Raw genomic sequence first — 25,053 nt, 5'->3', positions numbered from 1 at the left:
CAGAAGACACAACATCGGCTTGCGAAAGCGTCCCCGCTTCCCACCCTGTCCTGAGCCAGGCCACCACCCTCTGCCCGCCTGCCAGAGCCGTGCCTAGCTCAGCAGGAACTCCATTTTCCTCAGCAAACTCTTTTAAATAGTATCTTACAGCACTGAACAAGAATACGGGTTACATTTAGGGCTTTAAAACAAATTAGGAAAGCCATCTCGCTTGAATTCTACTCATCACTAACAGGTGACTGAGGTGAGCACATAATCCCATCTTGGTATCGCACTTTTCCCATGCTCGAAGATGAGAGCGTCTCCCAGCAAAGTCAGAGCTCCTACAGGACACTCACGACCACGGCCAACAAGCCTCGGACCTCACAGTCAAGAACAAGCTGCCTGGAGGTTCCCATAGAGGTCAGCATCGTGGGACAAAGCACTGAGTCTCAGCCAGGATCCTTTCCCAGGAACCTGACTCCACAGAGGAGGCACCGCGCGACAGGTGCATGGCAATCCAGGAATCCAGTGCACACTTGATTCTTGTTGCTGAGGTATCCACTGACACACACACGTCAACACCAAGTGGGGAGGCCTACATCTCATCCTCAGAGCCTGCATCCTTTCCACTGCATCAGATGGCCGAAATGCACTCTTCATTCTCTAAGATGTAAATGTTAGGTTGGCAAGACACAATCATTCCAAGGAAGTGAAAATTGTCTTTGTACGTGCTGTCACACACTGCATAGATTAAAAAGTAAACATCCCAGGAACAGAAAAGTACTGTAATAATCCTAAAGTCACTTACCCAAGAAAATAATCGGTATCGCTCATCCACTGATTTATAAACTGTACGGTGATTGGCCCAGGGTGGTGAGGCAGCTGCATCCGCTCCAATGTGTGCAGCAGCAAGTCGGGGCTGTAGTACAAGGCGGCGATGGCGACCTGAAGACACATGGTGCGGAGCTCGCTCGTCTTGACCCCGCGTGTCAACCTCTCCAGAACAAGTTGCACGAAGAGCGGAATGCACTGGGGACAACAAAGAGACACAGTCAGCTGGCCACCAGCACTTGCACGACATGCCCGGGGAAGCTGAATACCAGCAAGTAAGACCATCTTAATAAGACACGTGCTTATTTTTTGGTGCAAATCATTGAAAAGACACAAATTCTCAAAATACCTATGAACATTAAGTAGACAAAAAGAAGTCCTGTAGCAGTGCTGAAAATCCCTTCCTTTTAGGGGCAGATTAGAGTTAGCAGAAAATTATCTTCAAGAACCTCCACTCCAATGGCGGCAACAACTGGCAAACACTTCCATGCTGCAGGGAAGCCACCAGGATGGGATTTTTCTTTGACCAATAAAATTGCAGGATCTGGCGTGGTGGCCCAGCGGCTCAAGTTCTCACCTTGAATGGGCCAGTTCTAATCCTGGCAGCCCTGCTTCCCATCCAGATCCCTGCCTGTGGCCTGGGAAAGCAGTGGAGGGCGGCCCAAAGCCTTGGGACCCTGCACCCATGTGGGAGACCTGGAAGAACTCCTAGCTCCTGGCTTCAGATGGCACAGTACCAGCAGTTGCAGTCACTTGGGAAGTGAATCATCAGATGGAGGATATTTCTGTCTCTCCTCTTCTCTTTATATATCTGACTTTGCAGTAAAAATAAATCTTTAAAAAAAACAAAATTGCAAATGGGTGGGACTGAAAGTGCACATGATGCAATCAGAAAGTCTGTTAAGACAGATTCCCCTTGAGCAAAGTGAATGATGAAAAAATACAGGCCCGGCAGAATGGCTCAAGAGGCTAATCCTCTCCCTTCAAGCGCCAGGATCCCACATGGGCATTGTCCTGGTTGCTCCACTTCCTATCCACCGCCCTGGTTACAGCTTGACAAGGCACTAGAGGATGCTCCAAAGCCTTGAGAACCTGCACCCACATGGGACACCTGGAAGAGGCTACTGGCTCAGCTCTGGCCCTTGCAGTCACTTGGTGACTGAACCAGTGAGTGAAAGATCTTTCTGTCTTTCCTTTGCTTTATAAAACGGTCTTGCCTTTCCATTAAAAATAAATCTTCCAAAAAAAAAAAAAAAGAGGAAAATTATCAAGGAAGAAAACACAGGCCCTTCACATTAAGATCACTTCAGTCCAACTCCAACGATGGATTCGGTCTCATTTCCATTCAGCGTATTCTGTGTTCTGATTTGGTAACAAAAAACACACAGGACAGAAGTGTTGTTTGCGATCACTGTCACAGAGAACTGCAGAGCAATGGAGCCTCAAGGAAACGGAAACCGAGTCCGAAGAGCTCTGCGCGAGGTTTTAAAACTCAAGTTTCATCCTAGTATATATTCACTATTTTGTGCAAAGTCATCAGGAATACAAACAAGTAAACCCAGGATTATCTCCTCACATTCTATTCAAACAAAATCGATTATCGATTATTGACTGGTTGGGAAAGAAAAAAAAAAATCAGGAAGCTACTGGGTCCCAGGCAGCAGCAACAGAAACACAGCCTCTCTCCACTTCCCGGAACAGCCATCTGCAGGATGCGTCAGCCGCGAAGGGAGAGGGGCGACATCGCCAGTCTCTGTGATGGACAATGTGGAAGGGAAGCAAGGGGACACGGGACCCTGGAAGCTCCACCTGCCCGAACAAGCTTGTTCTGAAAGTTACACGGTAAGCAAGCCCTACAAATGAACACACAATGAAGTCAATGACTCAAACAAATGAGGAATGATTTTAATGACTCTGCCATTCCATTTTGATTTTGTGCGTTTGTACCTGTGTGTGTATCTCAGCGTATACAACAACGGGAAGAAAAGGGAGCCTTCCAACAATCTGAGAATGTTTACGAATGGTTATACCGTTTTTGTTTGCCAACAACACCGCTAAAAAAGCTTCAGAAAGTAGGGTCACTCCCATAAAAATTGAAAGGATTTTGGGTGCCAGGCTAGTAGAAAGTGGTTGGCAGCCAAGCCAGCAGGTCCTCATGACAGGGAAGGCTGCAACATCCAAGCAGAACCCTCCCATGTCCAAAGAAACCTCAAGATGGACCAGAAACACTGCAGATCTACCGCTGGAAAGAACTCAGAAGGGAAAGGAAACCAGTGTGAGTGGAACAGTCAGAATGACAGTAGCTCAGAACACCAATTAAGAAGACGTGCTGCGGAACAAACAGTCAGCCAAACATCCAGCAAGATTATCTTTCAAAACTCAAGGCAAGGAGCCAATGTTGTGACGTAGTGGGGAACTCTCCCAGCTAATAGCCTGGGAAAAGCAGAGGAGGGTGGCCCAGGCGCCTCGGGTAGCTGCCACCCACAGAAAGAAGCCCAGCCTTGGCTCTCGGGTTCCGCCTGCCCCGGCACTGGCCACGGCAGTTATCTGGAAAGCGAGGCAGCAGGTGAAGATCTATCTGTTCTGCTCTTTCACCTCTGACTTTCAAAAAACAAATAAATCTTAAAAAAAAAAAAAAAAGTGGCAAAATAAACACATTCTCAGATTACCGAAAATAAAATGGATTCATTATTAGTAGACCTGCTTTACAGGAAGTTCCAGGTTTTCACATTAAGGTGAAGCGATCCAGATGGCAACACAGTATCACACACGTACATCAAAGAGCACCAGTAAAGATAATTGCAAAGATATCCTTGATAAAGATATTTATCAAAGACAGTATTTAACAGTATTTCTTTGACTTTCTCCTCTTAACTGTTTCAAAAAGCAAGGGCACCAAACAATACATTGTAACTATATTGCTGGGCCTGTAATATATAGAAATGTAACATACTTGACATTAACAATATCAAACAAGAGTAAGGTCGTACTGAAGCAAATGACACCACATGCCAGCATTGAAGCCACAGCAACAAGAAAACCAACAATGATGAACAAGAAGACATAGAAATACATGTATATTTGATCACCTTTCCTTTTCTTAGATTCTTTAACAAATAAAATGTCAACAAGCAGGAGTGGGTGTCCGACGCAGTGGTCAAATCATGTACCAGAGCACCTACATTCAAGTCCCAGATCTAAATCCAACTCTAGCTCCCTGCTGTCGCGCACCTTGGGACGCGAAAGGGGATGGCTCAGGTAATTGAATCCATCCCTTTGACACTGGGACCTAGACCGAGTCCTAGGCTCCCAGTTTGGGCCTAGCAGTAACCACTGCAGGTGTTTAGGGAGCAAACCAGCCATATGGGTATCCATTCTAGTCTCAGTTGCTCCACTTCCAATCCAGCTCCCTGTTTATGGCCTGGGAGGGCAGCAAAGGATGGTTCAAGTCCTTAGGCCCCAGCACCCAAATGAGAGACCTAGAAGAAACCCCTGATTTCTGCCAGCCCAACTCCAACCACTGCAGCCATTTGGGAAATGAACCAGCAGATGGATGATCTCTGCCCTCTTCCCACCCACTACCCACCACCAGCCACTTTCTCCTCTCTGTGAATCTGACTTTCAAATAAAAATAGGTAAATCTATTATAAAAACAAAAAAAAAAAACAGGCCAGAACTGTCATGGAATGGGTAAACAACCACTTACAATGCTGGCATCCATTATCAGGCACCAGTTTGAGTTGCAAATGCTCTCCTGATGATCCAGTTCCTTGTCAATGGAACTGTGAAAACAGTGGCAGATGACCCAAGTCCTTGAATCCCCCTACCTACAGGGGACAAACTGAAGTTCCTGGATCCTGGCTTCAGCCTGGCCAAGCCCCACAAGGTGTAGCTATGTGGGTGGTAAACCAGCAGATGGAAAAATCCTCCATCTCTCTCTATAACTGCCCTTCAAATGAATAAAATAAACTTTATAAAGAAAAATTACCAGGGGGCTGGCATACTATGCTAGTCCTCTCTGCCTCCAGGCGCTGATTTGTGTCCCAGCTGTTCCACTTCTGATCTCAGTCCCTACTAATGACAGGGGTCTTGGCTCTCTGCACATACATGGCAGACCTGGAGGAAGCTTCTGGTTTCAGACCAGCCCAACTCTGGCTGTTGCAGCCTGCTGAGGAGTGAACCAGGGGATGCAAGACTTGTCTCACTGTCTTTCCTTCCCTCCCCGCTCTCTAATTCTTTCAACTAAAATAAATCCTTTAAAAAAAAAAGGCAATAAAGGAAAAACAATACAAAGCTATTAAAAACACACAGAAAATAAAATGGCAGGCTAAATTCATGTGTAACAATAGCAGCACTTAACATGAATGAATGGATTAAACAATGAAAAAGTAGAGGGCCTGGCGGCATGGCCTAATGGCTAAAGTCCTTGCCTTGGGAGCGCCAGGATCCCATATGGGTGCCGGTTCTAATCCCGACAGCTCCACTTCCCATTCAGCTCCCTGCTTGTGGTCTGGGAAAGCAGTCGAGAATGGCCCAAGGCCTTGGGCCCTTATACCCATGTGGGAGACCCAGAAGAGACTCCTAGCTCCTGGTTTCAGATCAGATCAGCTCAGCTCCAGCCATTGTGGCTACTTGGGGATTGAACCAGCAGATGGAAGATCTTACTCTCTGTCTTTCCTTCACTCTGTGAATCTGACTTTCCAATAAATATAAATAATGAGTCTTTAAAATTGACAGAAATAAAAAGAGAAATAGGTACATCTGTAATAAATTTTGGAGGCTTCAGTATCTCACTTCCAATACTGAGAACAACCAGGTGAAGAGCAGCATGGAAACTGGACAAGCTCGAACACTGCAGACTAGCTGGACCTAACGCCCTGGACGTGGGGAAAGCACCTCACTGCCAGGAGCACGCCGAGCACTCCCAGGGCAGACCACACCAGAGGCAGCAAGCAAGCCTCAACACGTCCAAAGGATGCATCACACAGCGTAGGCTCTGGCCTCGCAAGGGAGCCCAGTGTGCGAAGATTAAACAGCCCTGAAAATGACCAACAGGACCAGAACAAGCCACACGGAATATGAGGAGATAGTTTGAGATAAAAGTTAAACACATAAAAAATCAAACACATAACTTCTGATATTTAGCTAAATTAGTGCTTCAAATTTTACAGCTGCAGATGCTTAAATAAGAAAGATCTAAAATCAATAACCTGAACTTGTACTTGAGAACAAGAGAACAAGACCAACAAACTAAACCTACAGTAAATGCAGGGGAGAAAAAAAATAGAACTGAAACGAATGAAACTGGGAGAACAGAAATGTGAAAAGAGGAACAAAAATTCACACATTTAGCTTGACCTTGGGCAGGGGCAGGAGTGGGCATGGGGACCACTCAAACCCTGAACTGAACAGTGGCATCGCTGTGGACCACTCACAGAGACAAAAGGGAATACCGCGGACAACCAGATACCAACGTGTTAGACAGTCACAGGGTTAATGATTCGGGGAAAGATGCAAACTATTGAATTTGATTTAAAAGCTGAAAATATGAACAGATACAAAGAGATGACTAGCTGGTATCACTACTAAAAACTAGCAAAGAACATCAACCCTCACAAACTCTTCAAAAACACGAGAACACTCCCACAGCACCGTGAGGCCACCATTACACTGATACCAAGCCACTCAAAAACACAAAACAAGCATCTCTTATGAACATAAATACAAAAAAAACATTGCTTAAAAACACCAGCACACTTAATCCAGAAATAAATCTGGAACATCATTTGCTGTGACCATAAAGTGGATTTTTTACCAGGAAATGCAAGGTTAACATAAAGATTAATTAACGCAATACCCCACATGTAGAATAAAGGACCAACACAACAAATCATGTCAACACACACAGAGGCAGTTCTCTGACAAAATTCAACAGCCCTTCAGGACAAAGACTCCACAAACTAGCAACAAGCGAGAACTTCCTCCATCTCAAAAAGGGCATTTCCAAACACCCTGCACACACGGCAGTGGACAAGCTTCCCCCCCAGACAGGACAGGACAGGACAGGGCGCGTCCTCTTCCCACAGCCCTTCAGCACTGTGTGCCAGGTGCTACCCAGGGCCATCAGTCAGAGAAAAAAAAAAAAAACCATGAGTAAAAGCCCCAGGTTGGGTAAGTGCAACTGCATGTGCAAATGCAAGCTCTGGCATGAAGCCCTAGGGAATCCAGTGAAACAGTAAGACCAAACCAAGCTCAGCCAAGAGGCAGGGATAATAACACTGCTCCATTCCTGCACACCGACAGTAAGCCTGAAAATGAAATTTTAAAAACACCTTTTACAACATGATTACAGAGAATTTTAAGCAACTTAAGAGCAGAAACAAATTGCATTGTATAATGACAATCAAATATTGCTGAAACAAATTAAAGATAGCCTAAAACTGAGACCCTATGATGGACTATGGCAACCAGTGGATTCTTCAAAGAACTCATAGCGCTTGGAGTGGCAAGACTGGCAGCGATTCATAACTGTTGAAATATCAAACCACCTGAGCAAGAACCTCAGAGCATGCCCTACATCCGGGACCTGGGGAGGGTGGGAAATTGGGTGAGCCTCCTCCCTCAATACCCCCCCTTTAAACATGAAGGAAACAATATGGAAAAAATAATAGTCTCACCCACTTTCCTGTAGCCCTTGAACCTTTTTACCCTAATTAACTATGTAAAGATTGTCAAAATATAATAAAAAAAAGAAATTAAAGAAATTAAAGATAGCCTAAATAAAAGACAAGACATCTTACATTCTGGGATAGAAAGATTAGATATTCTTCCTCTTTTTCAGTGGCAGATGTGGAAGATGGATTAAATACTCCCAACACAGTAAAACTTGGCGAGCTTATCTATGTATTCTGTACGACATTTATCAAAACCCGAGTCTGGCTGGTTACTGAAATTGACGGACTAACCCCCACATTCCCACGGAAATTCCAGAAAACCTCAACAGAAGAAAAGTCTTAGAGGCAAAGCTTAGTCGTAAACTTTCTGATTTCAACACTAACTCCATAGAAAATAAAACAAAATGAATAAGAAAACAGGGGAAAAAAACTTACATTTCTGGTCAACTAATTGACAAGAATGCCAAGTCTTACAAATGCTGTTGAAGTAACACAGGTCTGGTGTGGCAGCCTAGTAGCTAAAGTCCTCGCCTTGCATGAGCCAGAATCCCATAAAGACACTGGTTCTAATCCCAGTCACTCGACTTTTCGTTCCAGTTCCCTGGCTTATGGCCTGAGAAAGCAGTCAAGGATGGCCCAAAGCCTTGGAACCTGGCATCTGCGTGGGAGATCTAGAACAAACTCCTGGCTCCTGGCTTCAGATCAGCTCAGTTCTGGCCACTGCTGTCACTCAGAGAGTGAACCAGCAGACGGAAGATCTTCCTGTCTATCTATTTCTCTCTGTAAATCTGCCTTTCAAATAAAAAGAATAACATGATATCCACAAGTCAAAACTGAATGTGGACTCTACCTTCCTATCAAATACAAAACCTCAAAATTGGGCCCAGCACAGTAGCCTAGTAGTTAAAGTCCTTGCCTTGCACGTGCTGGGATCCCATATGGGCGCCGGTTCTAATCCCGGCAGCCTCATTTCCCATTCAGCTCCCTGCTTGTGGCCTGGGAAAGCAGTTGAGGACAGCCCAAAGCTTTGGGACCCTGCACCCGCATGGGAGACCCAGAAGAAGCTCCTGGCTCCTGGCTCCTGATCAGCACAGCTCCAGCCGTTGCAGTCACATTGGGAGTGAATTAGTAAATGGAAGATCTTTCTGTCTTTCCTCCTCTGTTTACATATCTTTCCAAAAAAATAAATAAATAAAATAAAATAAGTCTAAAAAAACAACAAATAAGAGCTCAAAATGAAAGAACAAAAACTATAAAACTTTTTGAAGAAAAGCAAATCTATAAGCTTGGATCTACTGATATTTTTTCTGACACCCACAATAACCAGTTAAAAAAAAATGGAGACTTAAAATTTAAAAAATTTAAAAACTTGTGTTTTTAAAGGGTACCATCGACAAAATGAAATGACAACCCACAAATTGGGAGAAAATTAAACCAAGTCGTAAAACACAATAACACAATTAAAACCAGCAATTGTAACAAGTGCTCAAGCGAGCAGTTAGGACAGCCCTGCCCGCACTGCAGAGCCTCGGTTAGACTGACTCCAGCTTCCTACCGACGTGGACCGGACACAGAGGGCGGCTCAAGGAACTCGGCTCCTGCCGCGTGGAATGCCTGCAGTGTGTGCGCTCTCAACGCCAGCATCTAGACAGTGAACCAGCAATGAGGGTGCTCGTTCATGCATGTTCTCGCTTGCTCGCTCTCTTTCCCCACTCCCCCACCCCTCTATCAATTTTTTAAGACATTCGAAACAGGCCAATCAGCCCATGAAACCGCACTTGGCATAATTAGCCATCCGAGAAATGCAGCCAGGACAAGAAGCAGTGTCCAGGAGTTTTACCCAAGACACTTAATATTGGCCCCTTCCCTTCATTTTTGAAAAATAATTTTGGAGGGCCCGGCACTGTGGCCTAGCAGCTGAAGTCCTCGCCTTGAGCACACCAGGATCCCATATGAGCACCAGTTCTAATCCCGGCAGTTCCACTTTCCCATCCAGCTCCCTGCCTGTGGCCTGGGAAAGCAGTGGAGGATGGCCCAAAGCCTTGGGACCCTGCACCTGTGTGGGAGACCTGGAGGAGGTTCCTGGCTCCTGGCTTTGGATCAGCGCAGCACCGGCCGTTGCGCTCACTTGGGGAGTGAATCATCAGATGAAAGACTTCCTCTCTTTCTCCTCCTCTCTGTATATCTGACTTTGTAATAAAAATAAATAAATCTTAAAAAATAATAATAATTTTGGTAGATTTGGGTTGAGAGTTTATTTTTTCTTTCCAGCACATTCTTTTGCATATGCCAGCACTTCACCTCCTGGATTCCCTTATTTCTGCTAAGAAATAAAGAGGGGGCCACAGTACTAGGGCACAACCGGCTAGGTCTTGGCCTACAGGGCTGGCGTCTTGTATGGTGTTGGATGGAGTCCCAGCGGCTCCACTTCCCATCCAGCCCTGTTTGTGGCCTGGAGAAGCAGCGGAGGACGGCCCAAAGCCTTGGGACCCTGTACCCATGCGGGAGACCTGGAGGAAGCTCCTGGCTCCTGGTTCCTGGCTTTGGGCCAGCCAGCTCTGGCCATGATCGAAACCTGGACAGAGCGAACCAGAGAACAGAAGATCTCTCCATCTCTCCCTTTCTCTTAACTCTTTCAAATACATAAACATTTTGAAAGCAACCATGAGGAAGCAGTGCTTCCCACCTCCCAGGATGGCTGTGACAAAGCAGTGTTTGAGGAACTGGAGAAAATGAACCCTCATTTACTTCCAGCAAGAACCGGAAACAGTGCAGCTACTTTGGAAACAGCTCCTCATACGATTAAGCGCAATTATCCAATATCAAATGACTCAAGATTTCCAATCCTAGGAAATGAAAATGTGAACAGAAAAACCCGTACACACATACTCCTAACAGCCTGGCTTACTACAGTCAAGAAGTCGAAAGAACCCAGACGAACACCAAGCAATGAATGGATAAATGTGGTATGTCCGTACCATGGGATGCTACTCGGCAGTGAAAGAAATGGAATACTGATACATACCATAATAGAAATGTAATCTTGACAACCTAATGCTAAATGAAAGCGAGACGCCAAGGAACATGTATCGCACTAACAAAAAAAAGTTCAGAACAGACCAATCTATGGGCCGACGACAAGCGGGGAGACCTAGGGCTGGAGGACATGAGCAGTGACTGCTACTGGACGGGGGAAGTGGTGATTTGGGGTGAGAGCAGGAAGGTGACAGAATGTTCTACAACTGCGGTAACAGTTGCACAACTTCATGAATACCCTAAGAACCACAGGAGGGCACCTTCAAATGAGCACAGTGGATAGCACTTGACCTAGTTCAACAAGCCTACTACCAAAACCACAGGGGGCCAGAAAATACCGAAGGGCTGGCCAAAGTGCAAAACTCTTACTCAGTTGCTTCGAAACTTTGTAAGTAACCGATCATACCACTGTACTATCAAAAACTGAACTTATCTGACAATTAATAAACTTATGCATCATAATGAAAATTATGAAATAGAAATGAACTTTTTTTTTTAGTCTGAAGGGAAATTTGTTTCCATAGTATCTTAATTTCTCATTCGAAAGCTGATCTTGGAGCATGCAAATGGCACCAACCGAAACAGAGCCCCACAGAACTCGCTGGGTTGGGAGCAGACAGACCGGTGTGTCCGTTCTTCACTGCCAGCCCCTTCAGTGACTCCAAAGTTTCTATGTATATCCTCTCTAAGCTAAGACGCAAGCTCCAGGGTCCACGCTGCCTGGCTCCTGTCACTGTCATGTAGACAGAACGCCGACTGGGCGACGCGTTTTAGATGTCAATGTCAGACAGGCTGCTCCCCGCCCATGCGTCACCTGATCGATGCCCCTTCCCTTGCACTGGAGGATGATCACTTCCAGCAGCTTGGCTGCGTGGCACTCCGCGTCTTCTCCCGCATCTCCATACAGCACCTGCAGCAAGCACAGCGTAGCCCAGCAGTGAATGACACGGCACCGAGTGCGGCTGAGCGCACATGAAGCCCACAGAAATTCTGTCAAAGGAACCCAAGCTTGGTACGCATCGCAAGTTTGCCTTCCCATGCAAAGGAAGTGACAGCAAAGATCTTCTGTCCTCTCTATTTACCTTAAAAGGTAAAATAACCCACACTTACTTGACTCAGATAAATGAAGCAGCCTATACGAGTTAACTCTTCAGACATATGAAGCTTCCCTCAGGACATATCAAACCAAAATAAAATGAAATCAAAAGAAAACAAAGCACCTTTTTTGTTTGCTTTTTTGTTTGTTTGTTACTAAGCACCTTTCAATATCCTTAAGCGGACTGTAAGATCACGCTTTCCCACGAGGTCAGGCCGTGGTGTAGCCCAGGCCCAATGTCAGCCCTAGCAGGCACTGGGTGACTGAACCAGCCAATGAGAACTCTGTCTCTCAAAGAAGTAAAAAAAATAAGAATACTTCCCATGGGCATTACAGCCATGGAGAACTATGTAGTCTGACAGCAGATGACAATAACAAGTAACCAGATGGTTCCCTGCCCTCAATTCTGTCCTGTCACCAGCACAAACAAGTCTACAGTGGGCACACTCACAAGACAGACCCTATGTAAGATTCCCGGAAGAGGCGAGCCTACCGCACAACAAGCTCGTGTGACAAGTTAGGACAGGTGGAAAAATTAACATACTTAGAAGCAAACACAGACACTTTAAAAAATGGACTGAATGAATAATAAAGAAATAAAGGTGAGAGAAGAATTTTACAAAGAATGAAAAGGACCAGGAAAGAAAAAAGAAAGAGCAAAGAAAGTAACTAGCAGGGCTAGCCCTGTGGTGCAGAATAAGCCCCCATTGCACAGACATCCCATACACCCACTCAAGTCCCAGCTGCTCCGCTCCCAAGCCAGCTCCCTGCCTACATGCCTGGCAAAACCGTAGAGGACAGCCCAAGCGCTAAACCTGCTCCCACATGGCCGACTCAGAGGGATCTCCTGGCTCCTGGCTGCAGCCTGGCCCAGCTCCAGTCATTGTAGACATGAGGCAGTAAAAGAGCAGACCAAAAATCTCTCTCGCTATGTAACTCTGTCTTTCAAATCAGTGATTTTAAAAAAAAAAACTGAATTACAAAAACAAACAAAAAAATATATTCAGGTGAAGATGACAGATCACACATTCTCAATTTAACTTCTCCCCCTCCTAAAAGGCCTCCCTGGCAACAGTAAGGGTATTTAAAAGGCACACACTCACAAAAGCACGGAAGAGAGAGCATAGCTTCAAAAGCTTGAAACTGACAGTGGACAGAGCTAAGAACCAAACTTCCTGCATCATTGCACACTCCCCCTCCAGGACCAAGGATCAGAGTCCAGCTCCCGAGCATGAGCGGCAAGACCACAGCTCTGCCACCTGCCAGCCTGGTGCCATCCTACTCTGCCATAGTAGATACTACGACAACGCTAACAGCACCTATCTACCGCGTGAAGTTGTATGCCAGAATAAGGAGAAACTCATTCTCTTTTCATACAATTTCACTTACTTGGGTTTTTCTTAGTGATAGTTTGATTTGGTTTTAGTTTCCAACAGGAAAATAAAAGAAAGCAGATCTTGTCATTTAAAGGGCTCTGAGGGGCGGCCATGCAGCCTTGGCACTTAGACACCATGTCCGTAAGACTGTGTGAGTTGGCTACTCGGGCTGACGGTGCCAGCTGCCTATCAATGAGTCATTACTGGAGAAGGTGGTGGCTCCAACAGTCAAATTCCTGCCTCCCGAGTGAGAAACCTGAACAAACAGCCCAACTCCCAGCTTTAGCCCAGGCCCAAGCCCTCTAACACACGGGCAGTGAACCAGTGAAGCAAAGATAGGAAACCTGTCTCTGTGCCTTCCAGATAAACTAATTTTTTAAAAAAACAGATTTCAGCATAGGATCAAATAGGGCTAAATGTAACCTGTGGAAACAGACAATCATGTCCGGGCACAAATTCAAGGGTTGCCCTTATATGCATTATATATATTGAGCAAAGGTGGTTTTTTTTTTTTTTTTTTTTTGCAACTGTTGTAAATTTTTTTTTATTATCTACAGAGAGAAGGAGAGAAAAAAAGATCTTCCATCCACTGGCTCATTCCCAAAGTGGCCACAATGGCTGGAGCTAAGCCATCTGAAATCAGGAGCCATGAGTCTCTTTTGAGTCTCCCACGTAGTACAGGGTCCCAAGGGTTTGGGCAGTCCTCCACTGCTTTTCCAGGCCAAAAGTAAGGAGGTGGATGGGAAGTGGAGCAGCCAGGATATGAACTGGAGCCCATATGGGATCCCAGCACACACAAAGCGAGGATTTAGGCACTAGGCTATCATGCTGAACCCACTATTGTATTTTTTATCTCATATTCTTTATGCTTAAAATTTCAGATATCTGGTAACTTCAAATATACTCAATCATTCAAAAAAAAAAGTTGTCATCCCATCACTGATTAACAAACAGCAGCAGAAGACGACCCAAGTACTTGGGCTCCTGCCATGCACGTGGGAGATGAGGAACAGGTTCCAGGCTGCGGCTTTGGCTTGATCCGACCCTGTCTGCTGCAGCCATTTAAAGGGGGGAACATGTACATGCAAAATCCCTGCCTGTCTCTCCCTCTGACTTTCAAATTAATAAAGCCTTTAAGAAGTGGCCGTCTGTGGGAGGCCTGCCCAGGCTGCATGCCAATGGAGCATCATGCCAACACCGCACCATGCCAACGCCGCATCCCTGCTCCTGAGGGACAGCTGCTCCAACAGCCCAGGACCCCACAAACTCCAGCAAGGCTGACATGCCCCAAGGCCCCAAAAGGCAACATGCAACTTCCCAACTGCAACAACCCCAAGCTCCAAGTTTGTGAAAACGCAAAATGATGGAAGCTACAGAGCTGAAAGGGAGCTTCTGAGTAACAGAGGACTAGCTGTCTAAGAAACCAAGTGAGAGACTGTCTGAAGTAAAACCCCACATGGTATGACCCAGTGTGACGCTTACCTTTCTACACATGGTGAAAATGATTTCTAAGTTTTTTGGATTTGCCAGGAAAGTATTTGTATCTATGGTCACATAATTATGTAGGAGAGGCATCATGTCTAGGAAAAAAAAAAAAATTGAAATCCTAGTGAGACTTCAGTGACAAGGGCAGGAATAAATTCCTCCCACTGCAGTTGTGAAAGCAGCCTGTGCAGCTCCCACACATGACTGTCCTCCACAAGCACAACATCCCTGAGACGGAAATGATTCAGCTGCCCTCCTCCCACGTGGGGCAAGCGGAACCAGCCCAGGGCAGCATCCCCACCCGCACTCACCTGCTCGCCTGTGATTGGCTCTCCCGCCAGGTGGCCCGAGCATCTGCCCCACCACCACTGTCTGCAGGGCTCACTGCTGAGCTCAGGACAGTGCCTGGACTATCAGGCGGTGGCATTCTAAGAATCTTATGGCATTGCCATCCACGTACACGCTCCGGGTGAGAACTGCAGACAGCAATCAGCAAGACCTCCAGCCTCCCTCCTCTGCCTCGAGGCCCATGGCTGGAAAGCAGCAGAGAGCAGAGAGCAGCTCCACCCTCGATCCAAGGAGAGCGCGGTTACACACCCTGCCTGTTCAGAAACCTAGACACAGACACACAGCCATGTTCAAGCCATACCTGTGAAATATTCAAAGCTGCTCTGATGAAAAATCTCATACAGTATTCCTAGGAGCTGCCACATCTGAGGGGAGATGGTGTGGCAGGTTAGACTGTACGCCAGGGAAAGAATTTCTTCATAAAACTCTGGAAGGGAGGAAATTAACAGTCAGAATGCCAGAAAGGAGCAGAAGCGAAGGGCAAGGATGAGCCTGGCACACCCCGTGCCCGTGTGCCTGGCACCCTGACAAGGCCCCCTCTTGGGGATCCGCAGGCCCAGCCCTCTGCACCTGCTTCTCATGGGCCCGCCCTCTGTTCAACGTTCCTCTAATGTTGGAAAATCATATATATTTTTTTTCCATTTTCAAATACAGTTTTATGCATAAGCTATATCAGAAATGTGGGCAAGAACAGATTATGACACATCTCTCACACATCTCAGTGTTTAAAATAACACTAGGAAAACAAGCAATCCACATGTACAAGGAAAAAAAAACTGAAACGTCATTAACATATACAAAAAAAAATCAAATGAAGATCAATTGGTGATCTATACACTGAGACCTGAAATCATGAAATTACCAGAAAAAACAAAGGGCCAAGTTCCATGACATTAGTCTAGGGAATGACTTTCCTAGACATGGCTGCAAAAGTGCAAAAACAAAACTGGGCTAATAGGATGTCAAACTAAGACACTACTGCACAGCAAAGGAAGCTACAGAGTGAAGAGACATCTTACAGAACGGAAGAAGAAAACTGTGAACCATTCATGTGATACAAGACTACAACTCAAAGAAGGAACTCCAACTCAACAGCAACAACATGACTTGATTTTAAAAACTGGGTAAAGGGGTCTGAATAGGCATTTGTCCAAAGACAATACACATGGTCAAAAGGTATATTAAAAAATTGCTCAACGTCACTTATCAAGCAAAATATACATTGAAACTACGAGACCGAGATACTGGGTTAATTCTTTGGCACACAGGGACAAGGCACACCCGGAAGGATGTTCAACCCCCCAAACAGCAGCCAATGATTTATGTTCGTGGAGAATGTCACAGAGAAAATGAGATGAAATCCAGGGATTCATCCGGATGTAGAGAGTGTGCATACACAATACTGTACAAGAGGAGGACAAGGGGACGGGGTGGTTTCTGACGCTTGATGAAGCCTGCCAGGTGAGAGGAATGTCTGTGTGCGCTTGGATTTCCCTTACATGTTTCTCCTTGTTGTACAGCTTTTGATAGAGCAGGTTTACCTTCAAACTACACATGACTTCCCTTTAAAAACCATATTGTATTTAGGCATCTTTTAATATAAGGAAATTGTCCTAATACTTGACTTATGATTTGATCTTTGGTGATGTGTGTGAAAATTACTTTCTTGCACTGTGCTTACAATGACAACCTAGAACCGTCTGGGGTCCTTATGGAAAGTACAGATGCCGAGAGACCTCTGAAAGCCTAAAGAATCAATTACTTGGAAAACAAAACTACCATGAGACATAATCTCACAGCCAGAAGAATGGCCATCCGCAAAAAAAAAAAAAGACAAATGACGGAAAGGGGAAGGACAGAGGAAAGCTATTGGTAGAACCACAGTTGTTGGTAGTGGGCAGCCACTGTGGAAAACAATATAAAAATTCCTGAGATAAAAACAGAGCTACCCTGAGCCCCAGCAACCTCACTGCTGGATATATGTCCAGTGTAAAGGAAACTGCACACTTACGTTAACTGTAGCATCGGCCACGACAGCCAAGACATAGAAAAAGTGATTGATGACTGTGCAAAAACACACACAAATACACACGATGTATGATCAGATACTATTGAGCCTTTAAAAAGAAGGAAATCCCACCCAAAGGTACCATGTTACGTACGTAACAGCAGAACAGAACTTTCAGAAACTCTATCAGTGTTAAGTGCAGGCCATGGTTGACACTGGGCAGTGGCTGCAGTGCACTGCATGGTCTGTTTTCACAAATGAATGACAAGATAACCTCCGCTGTGACTGCTTCGTACAGAAACTCCACCGCTCTAAAAATCCCACTCCACCTATTCACGTCGCTCTCTGTTCCAGTCCTGACATCCAACGGTCTTGCTCAAAGACTTATGTGTTTAAATTGCTATTTTTTTTAGTTGATGAGTAAAAAGATTATGTGCTACTGAGACTATATATTTGTGAAATAGCCAAGCAAAGCTAATTAACATATTGTTCTATGACTGGAATCCTTAAAATTTACTTTCTCAACTGTTTTGAAGAAAATGATAAATGCCTGTTAACAGCACCCATCTTTTTGAGCAACATCTCCTTATCCTAACGCGCTACCACCTCCCAGCCCTGGTAACCGCTCTTCCAGTCTTGCCTTTCTATGAATTAAACTTGTTAAGATTGCACGCAGGTAAGTGTTTGTCTTTCTGTCTCTGGCATATTTCACAGCAGAATGTTCTACGGGTTCACCTTTTCACAAGTAATAGATTTGCTTCTCAAAGTTGAACAGTATTCCACCATTGTATCCCATCAAGCATGCGTATATGCCCGTAAATACATACTATGTATATACCATGCCATATTTTAGTCATCTATTCGGAGATCATTCACACTCCTAAAGGATGAAAAGTGAAAGCTCTTTACCTGCATCCTCCTGACATCTGCCCAGCCTGCACCTCATCACACCCATAGGATATGGGGACACAAACTTCCAAATGTCCGGATACTACAAAAAATAGCCCTCACACAAAGTTCCCCAAGAGCTTCTAATTTCTAGCTGTCATATCACTCACTGATTCTACTCAGAGGTCAAGCACAACAATAGAGAATCAGGCAACAGTTAATTCACAATTCTGCTGAGAAACATGTCTGCTAGGAGTAGTGAACCTTATTCAGTCCCATACTAAGTGGCTATCACTTAAACCTCACACCAGCTCTTCATTTCTAAAAATAGAAAAACACAAAATATACAATCTCAAGCTCTCTTGTCTTTAAAACTTCTAAGGCCAAAATTTCTCTAACGGATATTTAAGTTGCAGATACTGAACACTTAAATACATCCAAAATCTAAGGAGCACAAGTTCATCTTTCTCAAAACTGTACACCATACTACACTTCAAGAGTTAAAAAATGCACTTTTTGGAATTCACTAAATATTTAAAAAAAAAAAGAAGACCTTCAGCCCTGAAGCCTTTGAACTTACCAATGACATGCTTCTGTAGAACCAGATCAATGATGCGCAGACAGATATTCTCAAGCTGCTGCAGAATCTAAAGACAAGTACAACATCTGTAGGTTACAATTCAGGATACGCAATTAAACATGTCCACAGGACTTCTCTGCAAGAGAAACATGACAAGCTAATTCTAAACCTGGTGCGAAAAACAAAACATGTGGTAACAAGGAAATTAGAAAAGTAGATAAATGATAATGGAGATTAAGTCATAAACCCATAATGGAATTACAAATTAACCAAGTTCCTTATCTCATATGTTAATAAATTCCTAAAATAACAGAGTATGTGAAGAAACAGACTATGAAAATACTAGAATTAAAAAAAAAAAAACTTTTAACTTGCTTTATAATGCTGAAAAAGGAAAGAGACTTAAAGCCCACAAACAAAATCTGGAAACATTTAAGAGGAGATTTTAGCTTTAGTTGTTAAAAATGTAAAATCTCTATATGGAACAATGTAAAGCCAAAGATGAATAATTAAATCTTCTCAAGTGGTATTTTTCACAGATAAAGATTAAAACTTCCCTGCCACGAGATCAACAGACCCACAGGAAAATAAACAAAGGTTATAAAAAAGAAATACCAACAGACCTTAGTTTACCAACTTCACTCCAATCTGGTAACAGCCCAGATCCAAAACACAACACCAACACCTGTGACCTTCCCGGCTGGGCATGGCAGTGAGGGGCAGCGAGGGGCAGCGAGGGGCAGCGTGCCATGTTGCTGACCGATTTATGCAAGTACAAAGCCTCACAGTACACCACAAAGGACCAGTTACTAACACACCCCGGCCAGCAACTCCACCACGAGCAATAAACCAACCAAGCCACTGACCACACACACAATGTGACAAGCAAGTCCCATTCATTGCTGCAATCTAAGAAAGTATTATACAACCACAAAGAATAGTTAAGTTTATTGGGGGAAAAACAAAAGGCAGGAAAACTAAACTCTATTGAGGGAAAAAAATGGCAGATACAACTGTGTATGGTGTACTGTTGTTTTCCTAGGAGAAAAATACACTTCTTTCCTTGTAGGTTAATGGAAAAATCTCTGGACAGACAGAAACGTCAGCAGGTAAGAACAGCCGCCTCGCGGGTGAGGAATCCGATGACGTGAGAGCTGAGTAAGAAGTGACATGTCACTGACATCATACTCCTGCACATTTTCAACCATGTTTTCATTAAACGTTTTCTACATAAATCAAAATCAAAACCCATCCTGATTACATCCCTCATGCAGATATCTTATTCTGACCTAAGAACATACTCTAATTCTCAGTTTAAACTACTGTTTTAATGTTCCCAAGCTTCCCAGTTTAAGAGATGACTATCGGGGGCCCACTTCACGGCACCACAGGTCACTGCTCTGACACCAGCACTTCCTGTCAGAGGGCCACACCGAGTCCCATTGTTGTGTTTCAATTCAGCTTCCAGTCAATGCATCTGGGAAGACAGGAGATGGTCCAAGTACTTGGGCCCCACCACCCATGTGGGAGATCAAGATGTAGTTCCTAGCTCCTGGCTTCAGCATCACTTAGCCCCAGACATTGTGCCTATTTGGGAAGTGAACCAGTGAATCCAAGACTCTTCTCCCCCAGCCACTGCTCTGCCTTTCAAATATAGACACACACATATAATTATCAATATACTAACACCCATTAGGATAGGTATGCTTAAATACCTATTTCAGATTTTCAATACTGCGTTTCAAACATCAATTATTTGAATATGCATGCACATACTTGTGGTATTTATTTGAAACGCAGAGTTCCTGACAGTGAGAGATCTTCCATCAATTGGTGTACTCCCCAGATGGCAGCAACAGCCACCAGCACTGTGCCATGCTGCAGCTGGGAGCCCGGAGCTTCTTCTGGGTCTCCCACATGGGTGAAGCACCCAAGTACTTGGGTCATCTTCCAGTGCCTTCCCAGGTACATTAGCAGGGAGCTGCCTCAGAAGGGTAGCAGTTGGTTCTTGAACTGGTACTCATATGGAATGCCAGTGTGGCTACAAGTGGCTTACCCAGCTATGACAATACACTGGCCCCCAATATTTTCCTTTTAGGGAAATCTTACCTTCAAAATTTACTTTTGATAAGTCAAAGTTCAAAATAAAAGAATACATGCTCCAATGCCATGTATAATTGTCTCTAATTATTCTTGACCTTGGTAAAGCCTTTTAGGCAAATCCTTCGCATTGTTCATCAGTTGTTAAGGAAGCCAGATGGGACCGACATTTCTCAATGTTAACTCACTCCTCTCCTAAAAACCACAACACAGTCACCTCCTTCTTTAACATTAGTGAACATTGACCAAAATTAGCACAAATAGAAAGCACTATTTTCAAATCAATCATGCAGCTCATCCTATTTTCACAACCTTATAAAAACAGTTGGAAAAATCTGACTGTGATTTCTGTATCTCCAAATACAGGCTTTAAACAGGAGATGAGAGAACTATCCTTAAATGCACTTGCCATTTAAGCTGGAATATCTCACAGTTAACCACAAGGATCGCAGGATTTCAATGTAGGACAGAAAAATAAAACTGTGACTACAAAAACAAAACTCACATTAAATCCTTTCAGGCAAGAAAAAGCTGTTCAGGAGAGAATACCGAACCATTTGGGGCCAAGTACAGCAGGTAACATGTCCACATCCAGGGGCTGGTGCCATAGTGTGGCAAGCTGATCCTCTGCCTGCAGGGCCAGCATCCTTTGAGGGCAGTGGTTAGATTCTGGCTTCTCTACTTCCGACCCAGATCCCTGTTGTGGCAGGGGAAAGCAGCTCAAGACCTTAGGGCTCTGCACCCACACAGGAGACCTCAAAGAAGCTCCAGGCTCCTATCACCACACCGGCCTAGCTCTGGCCATTGTGGCTATTTGAAGAGTGAACCAGCCGATGAAAGAGTTCTCTATCCCTCCCTCTTTAACTCTTGTGACTTTCAAATAAGTCAATCTTTAAAAATACAACAATAAAAATGTCCACATCCAACACTACAATACCCAAGTTTGATTCCCTGCTCCAACTCCCAATTCCACCTTTTTCTTCTGTTTTTAGTATTTATTTTTATGCATAGGCAAATCCACAGGAAAAAAAAAAAAAACAAGATACAGAAAGATCTTCCATCCACTGGTTCGCTCCCCAAGTAGCCGCCATGGCAGAGCTGAGCCCATCCCAAGTCAGGTTCCAGGAGCTTCTTCCAGGTCTCCTATGTGGTTTCAGGAGCCCAAGCCACTGAGTCATCCTCCACTGCTTTCCCAGGCCACAAGCAGGGAGCTGGATGGAAAGTGAAGCAGCTGGGACACCAAGTGGCACCCACATAGGATCCCGGCATGTGCAAGGCAAGGGCTTAGCCACTGAGCCATCACACGAGGCTCCCAATTCTACCTTTGTGTCAGTGCACAGTGGTCGGCAGCAGTAATGGCCCCAGTGATTGGATTCATGCCTCACTCCAGAGAGAGGGGGAGTAAGTTCTCAGTTCCTGGCTTTTGTCAGGCCCAGTCCTGACGGGCGTTTGCACAGGGAGCCAGCACACAGGATAAAGAATCCTGTTTTCCTGCTGTGTCACTCAATCTTTCAAATAAATTTAAAAACATAACAAAAAAGAATTGAACCCAGTTTTAAGATCCTAGTAGTCTAATAGTATGCAAGGAACACAGAATTGGCCAAACAGATCAACTGCTACCTATGTAACTGGCATCTGCTTCCTAAATCTACATCACACAAAAAGGAACCGCAGGGCCTGGAACAGTGGCCTAGTGGCTAAAGTCCTCGCCTTGAACGTGCTGGGATCCCATCAGGGCGCCGGTTCTAATCCCAGCAGCCCTGCTTCCCATGCAGCTCCCTGCTTGTGGCCTGAGAAAATAGTTGAGGACGGCCCAAAGCCTTGAGACCCTGCATCATGTGGGAGATCCTGGCTCCTGGCTTCAGATCAGATCAGCTCAGCTCAAGCTTTTGCATCCACTTGGGGAGTGAATCACCAGACAGACGATCTCCCTCTCCATCTCTCTTCCTCTCTGTATATCTGACTTGCCAATTAAAAAAAAAAAAAGGACTGCAAGGCTGGCACTGTGACTAGACTCAAAGCTCACCTCCTTATGATATTCCATCACTGTCAGGATAGTATCAATGGTATGTAAAATTCCCATTGCCATTACTGTTTTGTCTTCTACTTCTTCATATTCATCACTTTGAAGAACCTTGTTAAATATCTCAGCCTGTGAAAGCAAAATAAAAGTATTAACAATTAGCACTCATACCCCATTATAAAAGTTATCAAAAAGGAAACAAACATTTCACATTTAAGTTTCACATTTTGATGGCTGAATCAACTCTTATAATACCTGTTTTAAGTAGGCTATTTTCCTCATCTATTCAATAGAGTAAAACACACATTAGCTGTTAAGAGTCAGATATTTAACATTTCCTAATTTATCAAGAAATAACAAAATCTAGAAAGCTGAAATCAAGAGTAAAGAGAAAAATGTGATACAAAGTTTAGAGGACAGACTCCAAGAATCACATAGAAAATATCACATCAAGGGCAGATTTGGAAAACTAGCAGTGCCAAGGTCAAGGAGAGTGGCGGGTCAGTCCACGCCCGGCACTCCACGCGAGGAAAGGGGGACCTAAAGGAACAAAGAATCAAAGACGCCCAACAGACCTCCCGATTCAAATCCCACACGGCAAAGACCCAGAACGCTCACGTCGAGGCACATCACCACCAACACATGGACGAGGGTTGTCCTACAGGTTGCCAAGCCTAATGAACTTCAGAACTGTTTTTTTAGGAGTAAGTTCGTTATAAAGCTGAACTCCACGCTCCGGAGTTTAATGTCATTTACTCCAAGTTTCTATACGAAGCCGAGCAGGTGTGTTCAGGCTTACCAAGTGCTGGGTCATCTCGACGGCAATGGAGGCCACCTCCTGGGTGTATTCACAGATCATCTTCTGGATCACGTTGGTGACGTCATCGTTTTCCGTCTCCCTGACAATGTGCAGCAGCTCCTGCATAATGGGCCGCACCTGTGGCTTCATGTACTCCTTAGCTAATGCAGGAGGAGACACGGAGAAAAATGATCCGTTCGTAGATAGCCAAAGCAACAATCGTGATCACAGCTGAAGGGGCGCAGTGTTAACACCTAGATAACGGGCTATATATGCACTTGCTGTACGGTGAACAAGTTAGAAAGCTGTGCCAAATAACAACCTCCATTAGGTCAATTTCACCACGAGTGACAAAGTCGTTCTGCACAGGAAGTAATTGCCCTGTCCAAAAAGCTAACAACTCCCACTGAAAAATTCTCATTATTGGAGTAGCTATGCTGCCACCAGCATGACGAGGAAAACACACTACATCAGTTGTGATGACAAGTCTGAGAAGTTAAATTCACAAACATGACCTACACCCACAGGCACGGGATTCGGCCGCTTGGCGCCCAGGCTCCCTTCCTCGTTCACTCACTCCACCATCCATCCTCCAGGGGAGTACCGGGTGACGCAGGCCCAGCAACCAAGTTTACTTTCAAAGTTTATTTGAGCACAACATTCTTCTAACAAGCACGCGTAGCATCGTTCGCAACAGACACTACTTGTTGAGTTTCAGCACTGCTAGAATCCCACACTCCTGGCACCGACAGGATCATGAAGCCATCTGGTCCCTAACTTTAAACATGTGTATAAACTTGAGCCTTGCAGAATCATGTGCCTCCCAGAGTACACACGGCAAATTCACTTCAGCAGAATTAGCAGTGGACTTAGCTTCCCGATTCCCATTCTACTCTGGAGTCCAGCAATTACTAACTTGGGTCCTGGTGTAAAAACTTCCGGAAAGTACAATTATAGGGATTTCTGAATTAAGCAAGGATGAGCCCTAACAAAATTCGGAGGGGGCAAAGGAAGAGAAATCCAAACCCTGAACCCTCAGACTCCAACATACACACACTTGAGACGCTTTACCTTGTATCTGATTAGAAATTAAGGACTGCAGGGCAAGCGCGGCTTCCACCTTTACTGGCATCTCCTTATCTTCAATCAGGCTCTTCTTGGCTAATTCAACAGCATTTCTTAGGTTGAGTTCATTGTGAAACTTCAAAGAACTGAATGCATTGAGTACCCAGCACGACTGCATCATGAGAAGAAAATATGAAGCAACTGAGAATACGGCAATCTGCACTGACCTCACACACACAGGAACTGCTTGCTTGCAGTGTCCAGTGACAAAGCAGGCTGAGCCTCTGCCTGGGCACTGGCCGTCCCTATGGGGACCAATTTGTGTGCAGTCTACTGAACTTCAAATCCAGCTCCCTGCTTATGGCCTGGAAAAGCAGGAGAGGATGGCCCAAGGCCTTGGGCTCCAGCACTCACATGGGAGACCCATGAAAACCCCTGGCCTTGGGCCTGGCACAGTAGCCTAGTGGCTGAAGTCCTCACCTTGCATGTGCCAGGATCCCAAGTGGGCACCTGTTCATGCCCCGGCTGCTTCACTTCTCATTTAGCTCCCTGCTTGTGGCCTGGGAAAGCAGTCAAAGATGGCCCAAAACCTTGGAACCCTGCATCCATGTGTGAGACCTGGAAGGAGCACTGGGCTTCCATCAGCTCAGCTCTAGCCACTGCAGTCATTTGGAAAGTGAACCAGTGGACAGAAGATTCTCTCTCTCTCTCTCTCTCTCTCTCTCTGTGTGTACCTCTCCTTCTCTGTCTTTTCCAATAAAA

The 25,053-nt window shown here is 44.9% G+C and overlaps 1 protein-coding gene across 2 annotated transcripts in view; it reads right to left on the bottom strand.

Annotated features, from left to right (window-relative positions):
- IPO8 (importin 8) overlaps positions 1-25,053 on the bottom strand; it is a 57,789-nt gene that overhangs the window by 10,807 nt on the left and 21,929 nt on the right. The window contains exons 14-21 of one of the 2 annotated variants that reach the window (XM_040972228.1): positions 24,298-24,463; positions 23,227-23,387; positions 22,431-22,556; positions 18,305-18,371; positions 15,130-15,255; positions 14,478-14,575; positions 11,338-11,433; positions 791-1,011 (exon numbers count right to left, since the gene is read on the bottom strand). In XM_040972228.1, the coding sequence (XP_040828162.1) occupies positions 791-1,011; positions 11,338-11,433; positions 14,478-14,575; positions 15,130-15,255; positions 18,305-18,371; positions 22,431-22,556; positions 23,227-23,387; positions 24,298-24,463 (1,061 nt within the window). The remainder of the gene's footprint in view (positions 1-790; positions 1,012-11,337; positions 11,434-14,477; positions 14,576-15,129; positions 15,256-18,304; positions 18,372-22,430; positions 22,557-23,226; positions 23,388-24,297; positions 24,464-25,053) is intronic. The other variant, XM_040972229.1, reaches the window with a different exon arrangement.

Source organism: Ochotona curzoniae, unplaced genomic scaffold (genome assembly GCF_017591425.1).
Source record: "Ochotona curzoniae isolate NIBS_2020 unplaced genomic scaffold, NIBS_Ocur_1.0 contig_2235, whole genome shotgun sequence".
Taxonomy (NCBI): domain Eukaryota; kingdom Metazoa; phylum Chordata; class Mammalia; order Lagomorpha; family Ochotonidae; genus Ochotona; species Ochotona curzoniae.
Note: the sequence above shows the minus strand (reverse complement) of the source record. Positions and strands in the feature narration are given on the sequence as shown.